The sequence below is a fragment of the Lichenostomus cassidix genome, chromosome 1Aa (assembly GCF_008360975.1).
Source record: "Lichenostomus cassidix isolate B80296 chromosome 1Aa, HeHo_3.0, whole genome shotgun sequence".
Classification (NCBI taxonomy): Eukaryota; Metazoa; Chordata; class Aves; order Passeriformes; family Meliphagidae; genus Lichenostomus; species Lichenostomus cassidix.
Window position 1 is genome coordinate 54,959,339 of NC_139480.1, and position 17,509 is coordinate 54,976,847.

The 17,509-nt window shown below is 46.1% G+C and overlaps 1 protein-coding gene across 1 annotated transcript; it reads right to left on the bottom strand.

The window, feature by feature from the left end:
* Window positions 1-94: 94 nt before the first annotated feature.
* On the bottom strand, window positions 95-16,444 carry LOC146443927 (NADH-cytochrome b5 reductase 3-like). The gene is made up of 9 exons (XM_085049117.1): window positions 16,308-16,444; window positions 13,338-13,469; window positions 10,164-10,236; window positions 8,266-8,372; window positions 7,360-7,489; window positions 5,890-5,973; window positions 5,683-5,768; window positions 3,235-3,334; window positions 95-2,067 (listed from the first exon to the last, which is right to left on the bottom strand). The coding sequence occupies exons 1-9, from the start codon at window positions 16,326-16,328 to the stop codon at window positions 1,895-1,897; spliced, it is 906 nt and encodes a 301-aa protein (XP_084905243.1). The 5' UTR covers window positions 16,329-16,444; the 3' UTR covers window positions 95-1,894.
* Window positions 16,445-17,509: the final 1,065 nt, after the last annotated feature.

Sequence of the window (17,509 nt, forward strand, 5' to 3'; positions counted from 1 at the left end):
CTTTCAGGGTCATGTTAGGTTTACCCACTGCTTTTGGTGCCAAGGGAAACTCCAAGTTAAGAATAATCAAAATACAAACCAGTTCTCATGAAACTCAGCTTTCCAAAACTTTATTCAGGATAAAAAAAGATGGGAATGATCTTGGCAAATACAGTAATGAAAAAAATCTATGCATATCCCACAGTGATACAGACCAGCAGTAAGATCACTTCTCTTATATTACTGCTTTTTACCTTCCAAAAAAGGGACTAAAACTTAAAAACTTGAGTAGTAATTCAACTTTGGAGCATAGTATTAAAGAACAAGTTTCAGAAGCACACATCAAAAATTCAAGACTTGAGGCAAATGTCAAATTAATAAAATTAATAATAGCATTATCTAGTTGAGGTTCCTTAAATTAACTGTAGTATCTTTGCCTTTTAATTCTTGCTGAAAAAAGAACCTTTTAAATACACAGTACCCACCTGCTGTACGGGCACAAAAGAAAACACAGTGAGCTATAGTCTCAAATTCCTACCCACTCTGTAAAAATTGCTATTGTACACTGACACCTGTAGCTACCTTAGCACCCACAGTACTTCATACATGACTAAACATCCTTCCAATCACTCTGATGTCATCACCAGAACGAGGGTTTTAGCTTCCTAGACTCCTTGCAGGACACCTCTAACCTCAGCAGCATCTCTGCTGGTCAGAAGCAGAATGTTGGGCATGCAGGATGTGTCCTAAAAACTAGGTAAAAGGCTGCTGTAAAAAAAGGATTTTAAAAAATAAAAATTGAGGCTGTAGTAAACAGCCTCTAAGAAACAGTTTTAGACTCCATGAGACACTTGAATTTGCTGTCAGTTTGGTGATTTAAGGCTATTCCTGTGCATCCTTACCAAGCAAACCCTGGGGAGCTTTGCCTGATTGAGACACAGAGGTGATTGGGTGCTGCTGCACCCAGAGCTGGGCCACCTGCCAAAACCACCCTGGCAGTGAAACCTGGGCTCCCTTCAGTCCAAATCAATCTCTTTAACAAAAAAAAAAAATCTGATCCAGTTTTCACCCAGCATTTTTTTTTCACTGCACAGGACACGCAGAACAACTGCTTTTGTACTCCTATGGCCTCGCCCAGCATTTAGGAGTAAATACAAAATGTAGTACTTTGTTTCAGTATTTCACACAATGTACAAGCAAAAAATTCAAGGTACTTGTGGAACAGTACCCAAAGCCACCTTCTGTAGTTTCTTTCATTGCCCAGGGATGAGAACTGTGACCAACTGGGAAAGTGTTTGCACTTCAGAGAGGCTATTCCAAAATACAAAGGAAAGCCATATTTTATCACTACCTCTCTGTTTTGATTAACAAGTCAGCTGGAACAACTTCAGTCCTAAATGGTTAACTGGCATCCTTCAACTCAACAAGCATCTTTCAGCTGATGTTGCAAAGGTTATAGATACAAGGCAAACACTCCTGGCCCTCAGAGCTCTGTAAGGATTACAATTTGGCATAAGCAATATGGATAATCCAACGCTTTTCATTATTTTCATAGTTCATACTGAGTAAAATCCTGGGTATGCACAGTGTTAGGAAGTAGGATATTACTGCCACTTGATTACAGCGCTAAGAAAAAAGCATAAATGAGTGTGTGCTGCCCTGAGCAGCTGCACTGTCCTCCCTGGACGTGGAGCACATAACACAGAGCACGAGGCATCACCACCTCTCCACACACAGGTTTAGCACAGTTACGTGTCTTACTTGCCAGAGAGTCTGAAAATATGAAGCATTTTTAATGTAAATGTAGTTTCCCAGCACTGTGCATCAGCCACCCCTGTAACTTTGTCCTGTTCCCTGTTAAATGGTTTTTCTTTTCCTTCCCTTCTACACGAGATCTCTGAATTACCAGTCGTGTTTAGAAGGAGAACCTCATGTCCTTGGCATAGCCTAGTTTGTCCAGGTTGGGAATGCAAGCATACTGGATCATTGGAGGAGGTCCACACATGAGGATCAGAACATCATTCTGAGGTGGGGGAAGATGGTCTCTGATCATCTCTTGGTTCACAAATCCTTGGCTGTAATCCCAATCTGTTAAAAAGAAAAAAAAGGAAGTAGGGGAAGGGGAATGATGTTAAAAGGACGAGAAGAGAGATACAAGTCACTTTAGAAAGGAGAAATCCAGCTGATGAAGCTGCTCCCAGTTGGAACACTCACAGTGACTATAAGTTTTACTGGGATTCAGGTTTAACCATCACATCCCCAGCCCTGGATGCAGAACACACTTTTGCTGCTGCTGACCCAAACTTTTGGGCACCACAAGACTGACATACTTTTTTTATCACATTTTTGGTTTGGTTTCACATATGACTGTGAAAATCTCCAGAACATTCTCGAGGAGGTCTAAGGAGGAACTTTTATTCCAACAGCTAAGATCAATGCACATTTCCCCAGAAAAAGGAATGGTGATCAGCAATTCAGGAGAACACTAATTGCAGTGGATGACACAACAGCAACAGACTGTGGGGAGGGCAAGACCCTTCCCTCACTGTGCCAGAGGTGTGTTCTTGGTCACAAGGGAAGAGGAGGCAAATGGCTTTTCCTTCTCTGCCCCAAACTCCCACTAAATACGAGTGTGAATCTATCCTGACGTGGGTGGGCATGACAAGGAATGGTAAGAAAGGAAAACCACAAGGAATGACACTGTTTAAACTTCTCTGCCTCTAGCTTGTTCAGCAAGCTCATCATCTCACCCAGACCAGCCACGTTCTCTTTAAAGCTGCACTGCACCAAGCTGGAGCAGTAATTTTCACTGAGGAACACTGCTAATCCAGAGGTGATCCCATTGCCCAGGAAGAGGATCTGCTGCCACAAACTGCCAAACACTCTCAGCCAGGCAGGGATGTGTGTCTGTGAGCTCCACAGTGCCTCTGGCACTGCAGCTGCCTCCAAACCCAAGGATAATATGTTATATTTATGTCTATGGGGAAGGGGAAAACACAGTCACCTTCCCCAGGAGCCAATGGTAGATACTGAGGTGCAGCCATGGGAGGAACACTGCACTGAAGTGAGCTTTGGAAACACTTATCTGCCTACATCTGTGCATCCCTGTGTGGAGAATGATGCCACTGGATGCACTCAGACCTTCACTAAGGAAATGCATCATTAAGCTCAGAAATACACACATGGCATAGCATGTCTCCTGTAAAACACATGAACAGTCATGAGTTTCACATGAAGTGGTGTTTCAAGCCTTACTTTCAGGTGCTGTGTCCAGCGTGTACCAACACTTGAAGCGGCTGGGATGCTGAGCCTGGATCTCATCGAGCTCGGAGCGTAACAGGATATCCTTCTCAGTCTGCAGGACAAGGAAAACAGTGAGCACACCCTGCGTGGGAGGGCAGCCTCAGATGGACACAGAGCAGCAGCTACTGCACAGCCCTGAGAGATGGAACAGATTATTCAACTCTGCTTCACAGGCTGAAGAGGCCAAACCCGAGTTATCTCCATGCCCATCCTGAGGCAGAGCTAATAAAAAGGCTCATAACTTTTCCAAATCCTGACCATGCAATGCCTTCCCTCTAAAATCAAAACAAAGCAGAATCATCGCTTAATCAGGGAATCAGAAGAATAAAGCCCTATTTTTAGCACTATTACAACAGCAACTTTCATCAAAAAACTAATCACGACAGAAATATTTCCCTACCCCCTTCTGTACCATCCAGCCAAGAAAATGCCAGGTTTTCCACCTTTGCCAATTCAAGAATCACCAGCACTGCCATATGGAGACTGCTTGGCTTTTGAAAAGGGTGTGGAACAAATAACCAAAAGGGTATCAAGTTCTGGTTGGAACAACAAATGTTACTCAGGGTGTCAGGTTCTGCTCCTCCCTGATGCAGCAGCACTGAAGGCCAAAGGAAAGCCTTCTTTCCCTAAGAGCAGCTGCAGTCTGGGCAGGAAGGAAAAGGGCAGAGATTAAAATTGGTGCCATCCCCTGCAGCCATAGTAATTTGGCACTGAGGTCAGCACTAAGTCTGGAACTGGGGGGGAAGGAGGAATGTGCAGCAGCTATTCCAGAGAAGGTGCCTAATCCTGGACCTGCAGCTGTGGGTGCTCCAAAAAAGCTCCTGCTGGGTCTGGCCAACTCTAAGTGTGCCAGCCAGAAGTACAGTAGGAGCCCATGTACATTGTTTTCAATACTTTAAAATACTTTAAATAGTTTTAGAAGCTGCTTTCTATTTCTGCAGTCACTGGGTGCAAGGACTCTTTAAAGCCAGGGGCTGATGCTTCCATAGGCTGTTTGTAACATGCAGGGAACTGTTCCCCAAGCTCTCCCTCCAAGCTGCAGTGGGTTTTCCATGTTGCTAAAGAAGCTCCAGCCCTGTGTTAGTCATCCTGACTCATTCCTAGCAAATCCTGCCCTGATCCCACTGCACTCTATGCCAAATCCAAGGGTTCCAGCCAACAGCAGAGAGCACTGGCAGGGCTTCTCAGAACAGGGAATCTTGGCACTTGGATCATAGCTCCTGGGCAGAAAAATCTCAGGTTATGACTCAGCTATCACAGAACTGCCTGAGTGGAAGGGACCTTAAAGATCATCTCATTCCACCCCTGCCATGGGCAGGGACACCTGCCACTGCCCCAGGCTGCTGAGAGCCACATCCAGCCTGGCCTTGGACACTGCCAGGGATCCAGGGGCAGCCACAGCTTCTCTGGGCACCCTGTGCCAGGGCCTCAGAACCCTCACAGGGAACAATTCCTTCCCAATATCCAATCCAAACCTGCTCTCAGTCAGTGTGAAGCCATTGCCCCTTGTCCTGTCACTCCAGGCCCTTGTCAAGAGTCTCTCTCCATCTTTCTTATAGGCTTAGGTATGGCACAAATGAAATGAAGACACTCTGAATATGAGAAGAAAAACAGAGGAGAGCCTAAAGAAGCTAAAAACCACAAGAATGAAGTGAAGCTCACCACAAACAATGACTCATAATCCAGAAACAAATATTCATTAGAAGGGAAAACTGAAAAGCAGAAAGAGTTACAGCAGAAGAACATCAGGCAAAGAAGGGGCTTTGACCAGCAGCATTTGGGTTTTCCAAGCAATATCTGCTGCAAGGATTCCATGGACAAGAGAGCCTCCCTTTGGCCAGCATGCAGGGTGCCACACTTCCAGGAGCAAGGGAAAGGCGTGAAGAACTGACAGAGAGGATGGAAATGAAAGCAGACAGCCAAGCAGACAGCTCTGTAACTGAGGGACCTGCTGGAGTCCTGGTTATTTTAGCCTCACCCAAGGTGTCCTCAGACAGAAAGATTCCACAGACAAACCCTGCTGTAAATCTGGGGAGTTAAAATTGCTGGAGGAGACAAATGTCCACCTCTGTCATGGTTCCACAAAGAAACACAGCTCAGAAAGTCTGCCCAAAACATTAACAACTTGCACAAAGGAATGCAGGGCTTTAAAACAGTCATAAACTGGATTAGAAACAGAGCAATGAGTCACAGGAAAGCAAACATTAGCAAACATTGCTGTAGTAATGCTAAAGCCCCAATTTATTACAAGTGCTTTTATATGGGAGGTTTCCAACATTTCAGCTCACTTCTCCCCTCAGGGTTTCTATCTCTGTACCAGGCTTCCTCAGAGAGGATTTCATTTGCTGAGTGGAGTTCTGCTAGGTAAGTAAAACTCTGCAAACAGAAGGACAGAATTACCTGATTAGCAAACAGCAGCTGGCAAATGGTGGGGTCATCTTTGTCCTTGATGATTGCTCGGATGATCTGCAGCATTGGTGTTATCCCTGGAAGAGAGAAGGTCAGTGATGTGAGAATGGGGAGTAAAACAAGGGACAAGTGGGAAAATGTGGGCAAATGCATCTCCCAGCTGTCAGAAACCACAGATGAATCCTTACAGATACCTACCAGTCCCCCCTGCAATCATCCCCACGTATTTCACGGTCTTGGTAACTGGTTCAGCTTTCTTTTCTGGCCGAATATCAAACTTGCCTGGAGAGAGAAAGAGATGGAAAACATTGAAGCAAGCAAGGAACACCTCCTGTTACCCCCTTCCAGCACATCCAGTGTCCTAGGTTGCAATATAGATGTAGTTAAGTATTCTATTACCACCAGCTGTGAGCCGTTAGCTGCCATCACCTGCTAATGACCCACTCCGGATGACAGACAATGGGCCATCCGTGAGCTGTTACCAGCTGCTAATGACCCACCCCGCATGACAGGCAATGGGCCATCAGGGACCCACCGTGTGACTCATGGACTTATCTCATCCCATTGTGAGATGCTCTGCCGAGGAGGGAGGAGCCAGGTGTTCCCACCTGGATATAACCTGGCCTTGGATCTGCCTGAGCTAGCCCTGTCTACTGGGTTCCCAGAGGACCAGAGCTACCACTGGATCTTCAGCTGGAGACTAGACCTTCACAGGATCACCGCTTCAACTGGACTACTTCAGTTGGACTGCTACTACCACCCTAACAGGGTGTTAGGTTGTATCTGACTTTGTCAGTGCTTTTCCTTGTATTATTTCACTTATTTTTAATTTCAATCTTGACTTGTGATCTCCCACTGGTTTGTTTTCAAACCAATACATCCAGCTAAACTGACTTTGTTTCAGCCCTGTCACCCTTCCCTCCCAGGGAACAGAAAAGGTGAAGATGTCCTGAATTAAAGCAATCCTGAAAGATAACTTAAAGACATGAGGTGGTAACATCAGACACTGCCATGGGTTATTACTTATTCCTGACCACAGCCTACATACACACTAACTGCATTTCTATTTGCTCTCATCCCATTCCCCCAGTGACATTCAGTCAGTCACTCCAAACAGCTCCACACTTAGGAATTGATCTGCTCAGAGTTTATTCCCCTGTGCAGATTATTTTAAGGAAAAACATAAAATATGCAGCATGCATTTTTTGGTCTGTTTTTTTCTTTTCTGAGCTGATTTGCCTGTTTCAGCCAAACCCAACAGAGGGTTTGAAACTCCCAAAAATGGTGTGTTGTATTCACTGCTCTCTTCATCCAGGGTAACATGAATACCACAGACAAAGCTCTGGAAAACCACATGTCAGAGCTCTGCTTCACACAGAACTGCCAGAAGGTTTTTGTGGCACATCTGTGTCTGCACTGTAATAAAGTGAGATATTTTCTACTGACATAAAAGTACTGCCTACTCATAGAGTTCATTTTTACTTGGGAAATTAGCACTGGGCAGTACAAATACCCAATGTTTTTATCAGTGTATAAACTATATCCATATAAGCATGGGAAAAAAACATCCCTTATTTGAGAACTGCATCAATAAAAAGCATTTCTAATATTATATGTTTTTCTGTAGTGTTTATTCTGGATAAATTCTATCTTCCAAACCAGCCTTACCTTTTCCTTTGTACACAAGGAGGCCACTTGGTCCTCTGAAGTCAATGGTGTCCCCTATTTTCAGGCTGTCCAAGTATTGAGACATCTTCCCACCATCAGGAAACTTGGGGTGGACACCTCTGAAGTAGACCTGTTAAAAAAGCAATGCAGCAATTAAATCTCACAGCTCAGAGATGAGCATTTGCCCTTCAGATTTTTACATACAAATACTCCTCATGCAAAGAACACAATTACTCCACAAAGAAATGCAATGTCTGATTGAAAAAAATATTAAAATATCATTCCTGCCCCAATCTTTGGACAGATTCCTCCATTGCAGTTCTGCAACACAGAAAATATTGATAATAATCAACATGATTTACACACAAGTTCAAAAGGGGCGAGAAAACTCAAGAAAAAAACCAAAACACTGTGATTCTAAAGAGCAACATTCTAAGAGGAAATCCAGTGCAGATATCCGTATTTTAAACTCCTGACAGTTTTAAATAATAGGTAGTTTAGCTGCCAAGACACAAAACAAAAGTACATTATCACAAGACTTAAGATACCAATTAAATCAGTCATTCACACTGCCTGGATCAGTAATGATAATGATCACCACTCTCAATGACCAAATTCCATTAGCTGCAAAAGGAATTTGGTCATTATGTACCATTCAGGCAAGGACTGCAGGTGACCTTATTCCAGAAGGATTAAAAAGTGTATGAACACCTCAGGTTTACACCGAGTGTGGAAATTGATGCAGCACCTCATGAGATACCCAATGAAGAAGTGTCTGCAAAATGTCATGTGGATTGCAGGTAATGGCAATTCCTGAAGAGAAGTCAGCATATCAGACTTCACCTAAAGGCACTGTAAAGCTGGCTCAGAAGTTGCCCAGGCTGGGAAGAGAGTGTGACATCTCACCTTGACAACAAGATCCACAAAGCCCTTGTCATCATCACTGGAAACTGGAGTGTAAGGTCTGACAACCAGAGCTCCATCAATCCGTGCAGACAGGTAGATGTGCTGTCCTGTCGCAGGGAAGAAAACACGAAAACTAGTTTTCTTTCAGAAGATTTTTCTTTCAGTGATGTACTGAGTTGGTAGGACTGAAATGCAGCATCAGACTTCTAACTGCTTTATTTTGGGTCATCAATTCTTCCTTTCTCATTTTCCTGGCAACAGCTTGCCAGAGCTGTTACCCACATACAGATCTACCTGGAAGGACAGACAACTCCACTGCCAATTTTGTGTGTCAATCATAACTTCATGCATTTACATTTACCAAAGCCTGAAGTGTACCTGAGATCTTGCAAAAGATGGGATTTGTCTCTCCTGTACAGACAAAGAAAAGGGACACAGAAGGGAGAACAGTCCAATGCTCTTCACACACCTTTATTAACACACTAGCTGTAAACTGCCACAGTTTAGTTAAAACAGAGTTTATAAATGTTCTTGCTTTGACCACAGATCCCTCAGGTCTTCCAGGAGCTCTCCAGCTGCCTTTGCTGAGGCTGCCTAGACACAAAGCACTTTTCTAACCCTTCCATTCCTCCAGCTTAAGGTATCAATGTTAGCAATCATGTTTCCATCTGTGCCACATCCTCTGAACTCACTGCAACAGTTTCTCTTCTATGTCAACTTATTTTTGTCTGGGGGGAAAAAACCCCCAAAAACCTTCTATGAAGTGTTTTCCCATAAAATTCCAACATTCTGAAGAGACCCCTGCAGGCACAGACTCCCAGAGCCCTGGTGACCACTGCAGCCTGTCAGCCTGGACAGTGGGGCTGCTGCTGGGGCACATCTCACAGGAACTGCCACAAAGCCACCAAAGGTGCCCCTCCCAGAGAGAAAATGTGCCTTATGCCCTCACCTGTTAGAGCTTTGCCCCACCCTCCTACCAGGATGTAAGCTGGCAGCCTCTGCATGAAGCCACACACAACCCTCTCCCTCAGAATGAACCAGTCAGTGTTTTGGGGGATAAAAGCCAAATGCTGGTCTTGCACTGAAGAGTATTTGCCCCACAGCTGCAGCTCTGCTGCTCCCAGCTGCTTTGCCACCCTCAGCAGCCTTCAGCTCCCTCTGCTTCCCAAGCCTCACCCTGCAAACCACTCCTCAATGCTCATTGTGGGCAAGCAAGGGGAATGAGCTTTGCTTTCATGGCTGCTCAAAAAGATCAAGACATTTATAACATCCCAAACACCTGGATAAGGTGCTGACAATAATCACAAAGCACCTGTGCCAGGGATCACTGCAGCAGCTTGTTAAAGCAGAAATCCTATTAAACACGAGTCACAATTAAATATTAAACACAAGTCACAATTAAATTCTTTATAGAAGCAGAAGGAAACAATGGCACTAAGCTGTTATGGAAGGCAACACACCACGTGGCAGAGCCTCTGGAAACAGCAACCCGCCAGTGATTCAAAACTTCCATGAAATTCAGGAGTGAGTAGATCATCTGGTAAACCACACATGTTAGAGGAGAAGTGGCTGAGTGGTGCCTCAGGGCATGGAATTGACTGCAGGGATTCAGCCCCACAGGAATTACACATGCTGGAAAGCTGAGACTGGAAAAGTACAAGCAAAGACCTGTGTTTGTTTCTACTCTCTTCACAAAAACAAGCTGGATGTTCACTCAAGTACACATTTCAGAGCCTGCAGATTACTCACAGTGGGAGGATAATCTTGCAGAGATGTCAGTAACAGCTCCAGCCACATGAGCAGTATTCCAAATTCAAAACATAGGGAAAAAATCCCCCCAAAATCTCTTATAGTATAATTGACCCAAGCAACACTTGGATTCTTCATAAGGAACATACCCAGAGGGAGACCCAGAACGTGATCCATGGAAGGGAGAGCAAACCGAAATCTCCTCGTGTCATGACTAACTTCCTGGAAGAGGAAAATTGAAAGAACAGTCAGCTGTGTTGTTGGGGTGTTTGTGATTTCACTTTTAAAACAAGACAAGTCTGGCTTCCTACAGGATTAAGAATTAATAATACTCATGTGCAGATCAAGAATAAGTGATAACTTCCCAAACATTATGAACATTTACACTGCCTTCTGTGAGAAGGCCACAAGATAAAAATTAATTGCTTCTTCAATTCTCATTTCAAGTTTAAATATGCAGCAGTTCAAGGTGAAAGCATTTTGATTTCCATCTCTCAAAATCAGATGAAATAACAATTTCAATGGAAGTAGCAACCTGGTTCCTTTTGCTATGCTAAGATCCTTAAACATATTTTCCCTGTAAATACCGAATTAATCTGTAAATAAAATTCAAAAGAACACTCCATTTCCATATTAACTTCATTACAAAATTATGACAATATATGCAGTCCTGCTGGGATAATTTATTCTAATCTTTACTAAGAAAGTCCCACCCTGAATAAAATTTTGCCAGTAAGTAATTAAATACTATATCTTATATTACACGAGCTTTATGTTTTAAAAATCAGGTCATATTCATGGGAATGTAAAACACAGCAAAGAAAAGACAGAAAGAAACAGCATACAGCTTAATGCCTCATCCAGTGACTTTCTGTCTTTTAAAGGGTTTTGTAACCCTCATTTTGTTTGTTCAACTGCTTTTAAAGTAACCAATGGAGACAAATTCCTTCCTCATCACAGTTTGTCTCCCCTTACTATGATCATACTGATGGAATTTTCTTCACAGTAACTCATTTGAAGGCAAATCCTGAAGGAAGGTGGGAACTGACTGGCAGTCTCAAAAGGGCTTCTCTGTACTTATGTCTATTCAGGAGCAGAAACTGCCCCTGAAAATTCCTTTAGAAAGACAACTAATGCAGACTTAACCCTGCTGCTCTCACTCTGACTGCTGCTGCTTCTGTATGGAAATTTCAGCAACTGCTTCACTGGATTTTGCCATTTTGCTGTGTTTTTATTATGCTGTCTTTAACAGCACGCAGAAAGCACAAAGCTCTGAATTCCCACTTACTCATCTCATCAGTTCAAGTCGAGACAGTGTAGCTGAAGGTGACTGGACATATTCTGGTGCCTCATGAGGCAGCTAAGAGAAACGAAGAGGCTCAGGAAATCCTTCCCACTGAGATCAGCACACCTGCGTCTCTCGGTGCCACACAGCCAGGAGGACACTGAGCAAGGGGTTAGTCAAGGCTGGATTACAGCCAGCCTTGGATTGGGATGCATTTCCAGCATGGGGTCACCCTGGCACTGCCCTGAGCACCTGGAAGCCCTTGGCCACATGCTTCTGTCTCAAGTTGCAGTGCTGAGGAGTTTTCCACCCTTGCCAAATGCAAAGCTGGAGAACAGTTTTTGCAGGCTGGTGCTTTGCTGAAGCCACTGAAAGGCAGTAAATTAATTATGCTCACCATTAATTATGCTCACCATTACAAAGCCAACCAACCAACCAAAGTGAAGTTGTTGGCTTTTTTCAAGGCACAAACTAAACTAGCACATCTAACTATACTATAAAAGATTTTTCCTGTGCTATGCACTAGGAAGCAGCCTCAAAACTCCTATTTCTCTGTTCAAAAGACAGCAGGTGTGGCAGACTCAATTTAGGCACATCATAGAATCATAGAAGGATTTGGGTAGAAGGGACCTTAAAGATCATCTCTTTGCAACCTCCCCTGCCACAGCAGGGACACCTTCCACTATCCCAGGCTGCTCAGAGCCACATCCAGCCTGGCCTTGGACACTGCCAGGGATCCAGGGGCAGCCACAGCTTCTCTGGGCACCCTGTGCCAGGGCCTCAGCACCCTCACAGGGAACAATTCCTTCCCAATATCCAATCCAAACCTGCTCTCAGTCAGAGTGAAGCCATTGTCCCTTGTCCTGTCACTCCAGGCCCTTGTCAAGAGTCTCTCTCCATCTCTCCTGCAGGCTCCCTTCAGGCACTGCAAGGCCACAGTGAGGTCACCCAAAGCTTCTCTTCTCCAGGTGAACAATCCCAAATCTCTCAGCCCTTCCTTGCAGTCCTGTGCTCCTGACCTCATGAGAAAGTAGGGAGTCTATAATAACAGTGTGGTTGGAATATACATGGGAAATAAATTCAGCAAGTACACCTGGGAAATAAATTCAGCAACGCAGCCCAGCCCAAGCCACAGGGAAGCTTTTGGTTCCCATGAGCCCAGGATTCAGAATGACAATGACTGTTTCCTTTGACAGACAGAACCAGTGAAAGCCAAGCTATCAGTGCACCCTCTAAACCTTAAACAAAGCTCTGTTCTAGTCCAAAGTCCTCTGATAAATTTCTGACTATGAGGTCTTAAAAAGTCAACACTTAAAATATCCTCAGGTGTGACTTTATACCTGAGAAGCCAAGATTTCTCTCTCATGCTTTTGATGGTGGCTTTATCCATGGGAAACCTGGACTTTTCAACTTTGGTGGCTTTGGTTCACTTCCCACAAGCTGAGTTACCAACTTTTGATGGCAAAATCCACCCCTGAAAGCATCGTGGCTTTCCTCTGATATCCCACTTGAGTAAGAATTTCATTTTGTACCTGAAGGTACAGAGTGGCTTTACTTTTAACAGACAGAAAGAGAAGCTGAGACACTCAGGTGCTTTCAGGACTACATGACTTAAACTCTTTTCTTCCTGTAGTGCATTAAAGTACATCAATCCAGTAACAGCAACCAGGATCAACACAGCTCTGACAGCTGCTGTTGAATGCCTCTGACCATGGAAAAGCTGCCTGCTCTGCCTGACAGCAGGACTTGTCAGTCTGGACTTAGCCCAGCCAGCAGTGCAGTGTTTGGGAATTTCTGCTGATGTGCTCCACAACACGAGACACACGTGACAGTGAGTCTGATCATTTCTAAAGCAGCATTCTCCACTCTAAACTGCTTGGAAACAAGCTGCTGGCAGAACTGCAGAACTCAGCAATACTACACAAAGAGCTTTTATAAAGTCCTTTCCTCAAGACAAAAGTCTCCACCCTGCCAGGACATCGCCCAAGACTTCAGAAGCATTTCAGTCTCCATGGAGAGGTCACTCACATGCACCTACCTCCTTATCAATCAGCCTCAGTGCATACTTCACTTCAGGGTCCTTCAGGGTGATGGCAGGCCGGGGATTCCTGAAAATCCTCATGACAGTGCTGTAGATCAGCCATATTGGGTATGTCACCACCTGACGCAACTGCAGCAGCACAGAAACAGCGTCAGACACGTGTGCATAGTGAGAGTTATTCAGGTGACAAGGGACATGGTGCTGTGACATGACAATCTAACCACCAACAAAGAATGTGTTTCTTTGAGTGGGAAGAGAAAGCATTATTACAAAAAAAACCAAATCCCAAACCCACAGATTTGCTTTATGAAGACCTGGCCTCACTCCTGTGTTGAGGCACTTGCACAGCAGCACAGGGTTGGCATGCTGGCAGCTGGACACAAGCGAGGCTGTCACAGCTCCACTTCCCAGGTCCTCATCTCCAGCAGGCACAGACACACATGTCACACATGTCCAAATACTCACAGAATCATAGAATGTGCTGAGTTGGAAAGGACCCATCAGGATCACTGAGTCCAACTCCTGGCCCTGCGCAGACACCCCAGCAATCCCACCCCATGCCTGAGAGCAGTGTCCAAATGCTCCTGGAGCTCTGGCAGCCTTGGGGCTGTGACCATTCCCTGGGGAGCCTGTTCAGTGCCCACCACCCTCTGGGAGAAATCGCCAACCTAATTCCCTAACACCCAACCTAAACCCCTCCAGCTCAGAGCTGGGGTGCAGGCACTGTGCTCCCACCAGCACGCAGAGCAGCACCCCTGCCCTGGGACAGCACAACACAGCCAAGGGGAAGCCCTTTCTGTCCCTTTATCATTTCATTTTCCCCACATCTGAAGCCCCACAAGACAGGAGCAGGTTATGCTCTGACACCACACCACCCTCTCTACACTAGGGCAAGAAAACAAACTGAACAACTACCACAAAAATCCCCTTTGACTCTGTAATTTATTATTCAATGCTTCAGCAGAGGAGAGGGGAAAAGCATGACTAGAGCAAAAAAAAATTTAAAAAGTGAACTCAAAGTCCTGCCTGGTTAGCTTTCACTTTCACTTTATTTTAAAGTGACCTGACCAGTATTTTAGAATTGCATTTGGGCAAGTGTGACAGTCTGTCAGGAGGCTATAAAAATTTCCTACATTATTAATAATAAAACTGTGGGACAGCATAAATTCTCTCTTCTTCAAATGCTGCTGTACAGGTTTAAAACATATAATCACTGTGTACAGCCTGAGGGCACACCATGCCATATATACACACTGCAGTTCTCACTTTTATTTGGGAACACTGAAATAGCTCCACACAGGTTGCTCCTGAAGAAGTTGAAGTTTATAGGAATATTATTCCTTAACTCTCATAGATCCACCAGATTACTGCCGCTCTGGGAAGAACTTTTGTTATTGAATCACAGAAAAGAAGAGAGGGAGGGAAGTTGTTCAAGGTGACAGAGCAGCAAATAAACACCTTAATGAGAAATTCACATGTGGATGAGGCCTGGTGGCAATAGCAAGCTGACTCTGCAGCTTATTAATGTCACATAAGACATTAATATGCTAAAATAGTTCCACTTACTAATGTGGCTATCTAAAACGAACAAAAAATAGTGCTGCTGTTGTCAGGCAATGAGAAATAATTTTAAGAGAGCGTTAACCTTGTGGAAAGCAATTTGTTATTCATGGTCAATTAGTGCAAAAGTCTCATGGGAATTGGCCTGGAAACAAACAGCACACCCACTAATTCAGAAAGCTGTTTTAGTTCCTTACTCAGATCTATCAGCAGGTGGGCAGGAAAAAAGGGAAGAACTGAAGGCTGAATGATTACAAGAAGTCATGCTTGCTAAGAAAAGCAATCTCTGGGTTCAAAGTGACCTATATCCTCTCACCACAGGGCAGACCAAGATATTAATAAAGATAACTGCTCAGCATCGGGCCTACAGCAGCAGAGAGCAACAGGCTGACCAAAAGGCCTGGGAATCCCTAAAAGGGGACCTTGTGACTCATCATTTCCAGCCGCACAAATCTTTGCTAACCGAAGACAGTATTAGTAAGTGAGCAGGAATTTTTATTAATGGAAAGAGGCCTCTGTGCGATAACAAAGAGAAAGGCATGGAGGCTGCGGCGCTGGGCGTGGTGAGCAGAGCTGTCAGACACAGCAGCTCAGGGCTCCAGCCCTGCCCTGCGAGCACACTAACCAAACCCTGCTGGGCAGCACAAACCTCGGACCCTCAGCGCCAGAAACCCTGCCGTGGAAGTCATCTCAGCTGGGCGTTCTGCTCATCTGTTTCAGAAACTATAGAGAGGATAAAGGGGTTTCCTCACTTCTACAGCCTTAGCCTCATCTCCTCTGTTCAGCGCCCCTCGTGAGCAGCTGAACCCGAAGGAGCACGTGTAGAGCACCTCCGTCCCGCTGCTGTCACCAGGGCAGGGACACGAGTGTGTGAGCAGCAGAGCCCAGAGCCGCAGCAGGCAGCTGGGCAGCGCGGAACGGAGCGGGATGGCAGCGCTGCAGCCACTGCTCAGCAGCCGTGAGCACCGAACCGGGGAATGGGCTGGGCTGGGAGCGACCGCAGAGATCACCTCGTTCCAACACCTCGGGCAGGGACAACTCCCGCCATCCCAGAGCTCAGAGCCCTGTCCAACCTGCCCTTGGACACTGCCAGGGCTCCAGGCGATCCACAGCTTCGGGTAATGCCGCCAGGCCCTCAGCGCCCTCACAGGGAGCAACTCCTTCCCCATGCCCACCCTAACCCTCCGCTCCTCCCGTCCGCAGTCATTCCCACGGAGCAGAACACCCTCAGCGTGCGCAGCCAGCAGCGCGGGCCCTCAGCAACAGCAGCACCCAGCACAGCAACCCCAGCAGCAGCAGCGATCCGCGGAGCTGGCAGCCAAACCCCCCTGTCCCGGCGCGGCAGCCCCGCGGGCGGCGGGCGAGCAGGCTGGGTGGGCAGAGGGACCCCGCTCGGGCGGCACTCACCGCGCTCAGCTGAGCCCCCATGGCTGCCCCACGCTCCGCGGGCACCGCCCCGTGACGTCACACGCCGCGCGGGCCGCGCGCCCCGCTCCGCCCCGTGACGTCACGCCCGCGGAGCCTCGCCCCGCCCCGTGACGTCAGAGCGCTCCCCGCCAATGGGCGCTGCGCTGGCCGTTCCGTTCCGTTCCGTTCCGTGCGATGAGTGTGGAGCGGTGCGGGCTGGGAGCGACCGCAGAGATCACCCTGTGCCACCCTGCCACGGCAGGGACACCTGCCACTGTCCCAGGCTGCTCAGAGCCACATCCAGCCTGGCCTTGGACACTGCCAGGGATCCAGAGGCAGCCACAGCTTCTCTGGGCACCCTGTGCCAGGGCCTCAGCACCCTCACAGGGAACAATTCCTTCCCAATATCCAATCCAAACCTGCTCTCAGTCAGTGTGAAGCCATTGCCCCTTGTCCTGTCACTCCAGGCCCTTGTCAAGAGTCTCTCTCCATCTCTCCTGCAGGCTCCCTTCAGGCACTGCAAGGCCACAGTGAGGTCACCCCAAAGCTTCTCTTCTCCAGGTGAACAATCCCAATTCCCTCAGCCTTAAGGATTCATTAGTGCCAATGATTATCCAAAAGCACCAGAACTGAGGTGTGCCACAAGATAGGATGTTTCAGCCTGACTGCCTAAAATTTTGGTTCGGATCCATGTGTGAAAATTAGTGATTAATAAGGAAATGTATCTTCATGTCTGTGTTAAAAGGGGAGCACTTCAGTGCTCTTTCATTAGTATCTCTTCACATATTATGCCTTCACAATATGTCTTCAATGATTCCTAGACAGTTTCTCCCTACAAAATCAAGGAAGGTGTATGCTTGGCAGTCCTAAAACTAAAACACTGAGCCCGCTGTGTGCCCAAGCAGATGTTTTCTTTCAGCCTCTTGGTCTCCTGAGTGTGCAGCTGTCATCTGGCTGTGACAACATATCATAAGTCAGTCATGATTTACTTATTAAACCTGGGAATTAGCACTGGTAAGTGAGGCTCCCTGAGCGAGCCTGTCCAGCCCCAGTGAAAATCAGAAATTAGAAATTTCTAATGCTTACATGCATTAGAAATATGTTTTATTCCCAGGAGCTCCTTGATCCTTGACCTTCCACAAGTGTCTTGCCCCACTCCTTTGGGAATGCTGGTCACGTGTGAGTGAGAGAGCACCAAGCAC

Coding starts and splice junctions, on each gene's coding strand:
- LOC146443927 (XM_085049117.1), bottom strand. CDS start 16,328: ATGGGGGCTCAGCTGAGCGCG. Junction 13,470..16,307: donor TGGGGGCTCAGCTGAGCGCG/GTGAGTGCCGCC, acceptor GTGCTGCTGCAG/TTGCGTCAGGTGGTGACATA. Junction 5,769..5,889: donor GATGATTGCAGGGGGGACTG/GTAGGTATCTGT, acceptor TCTCTCTTCCAG/GGATAACACCAATGCTGCAG.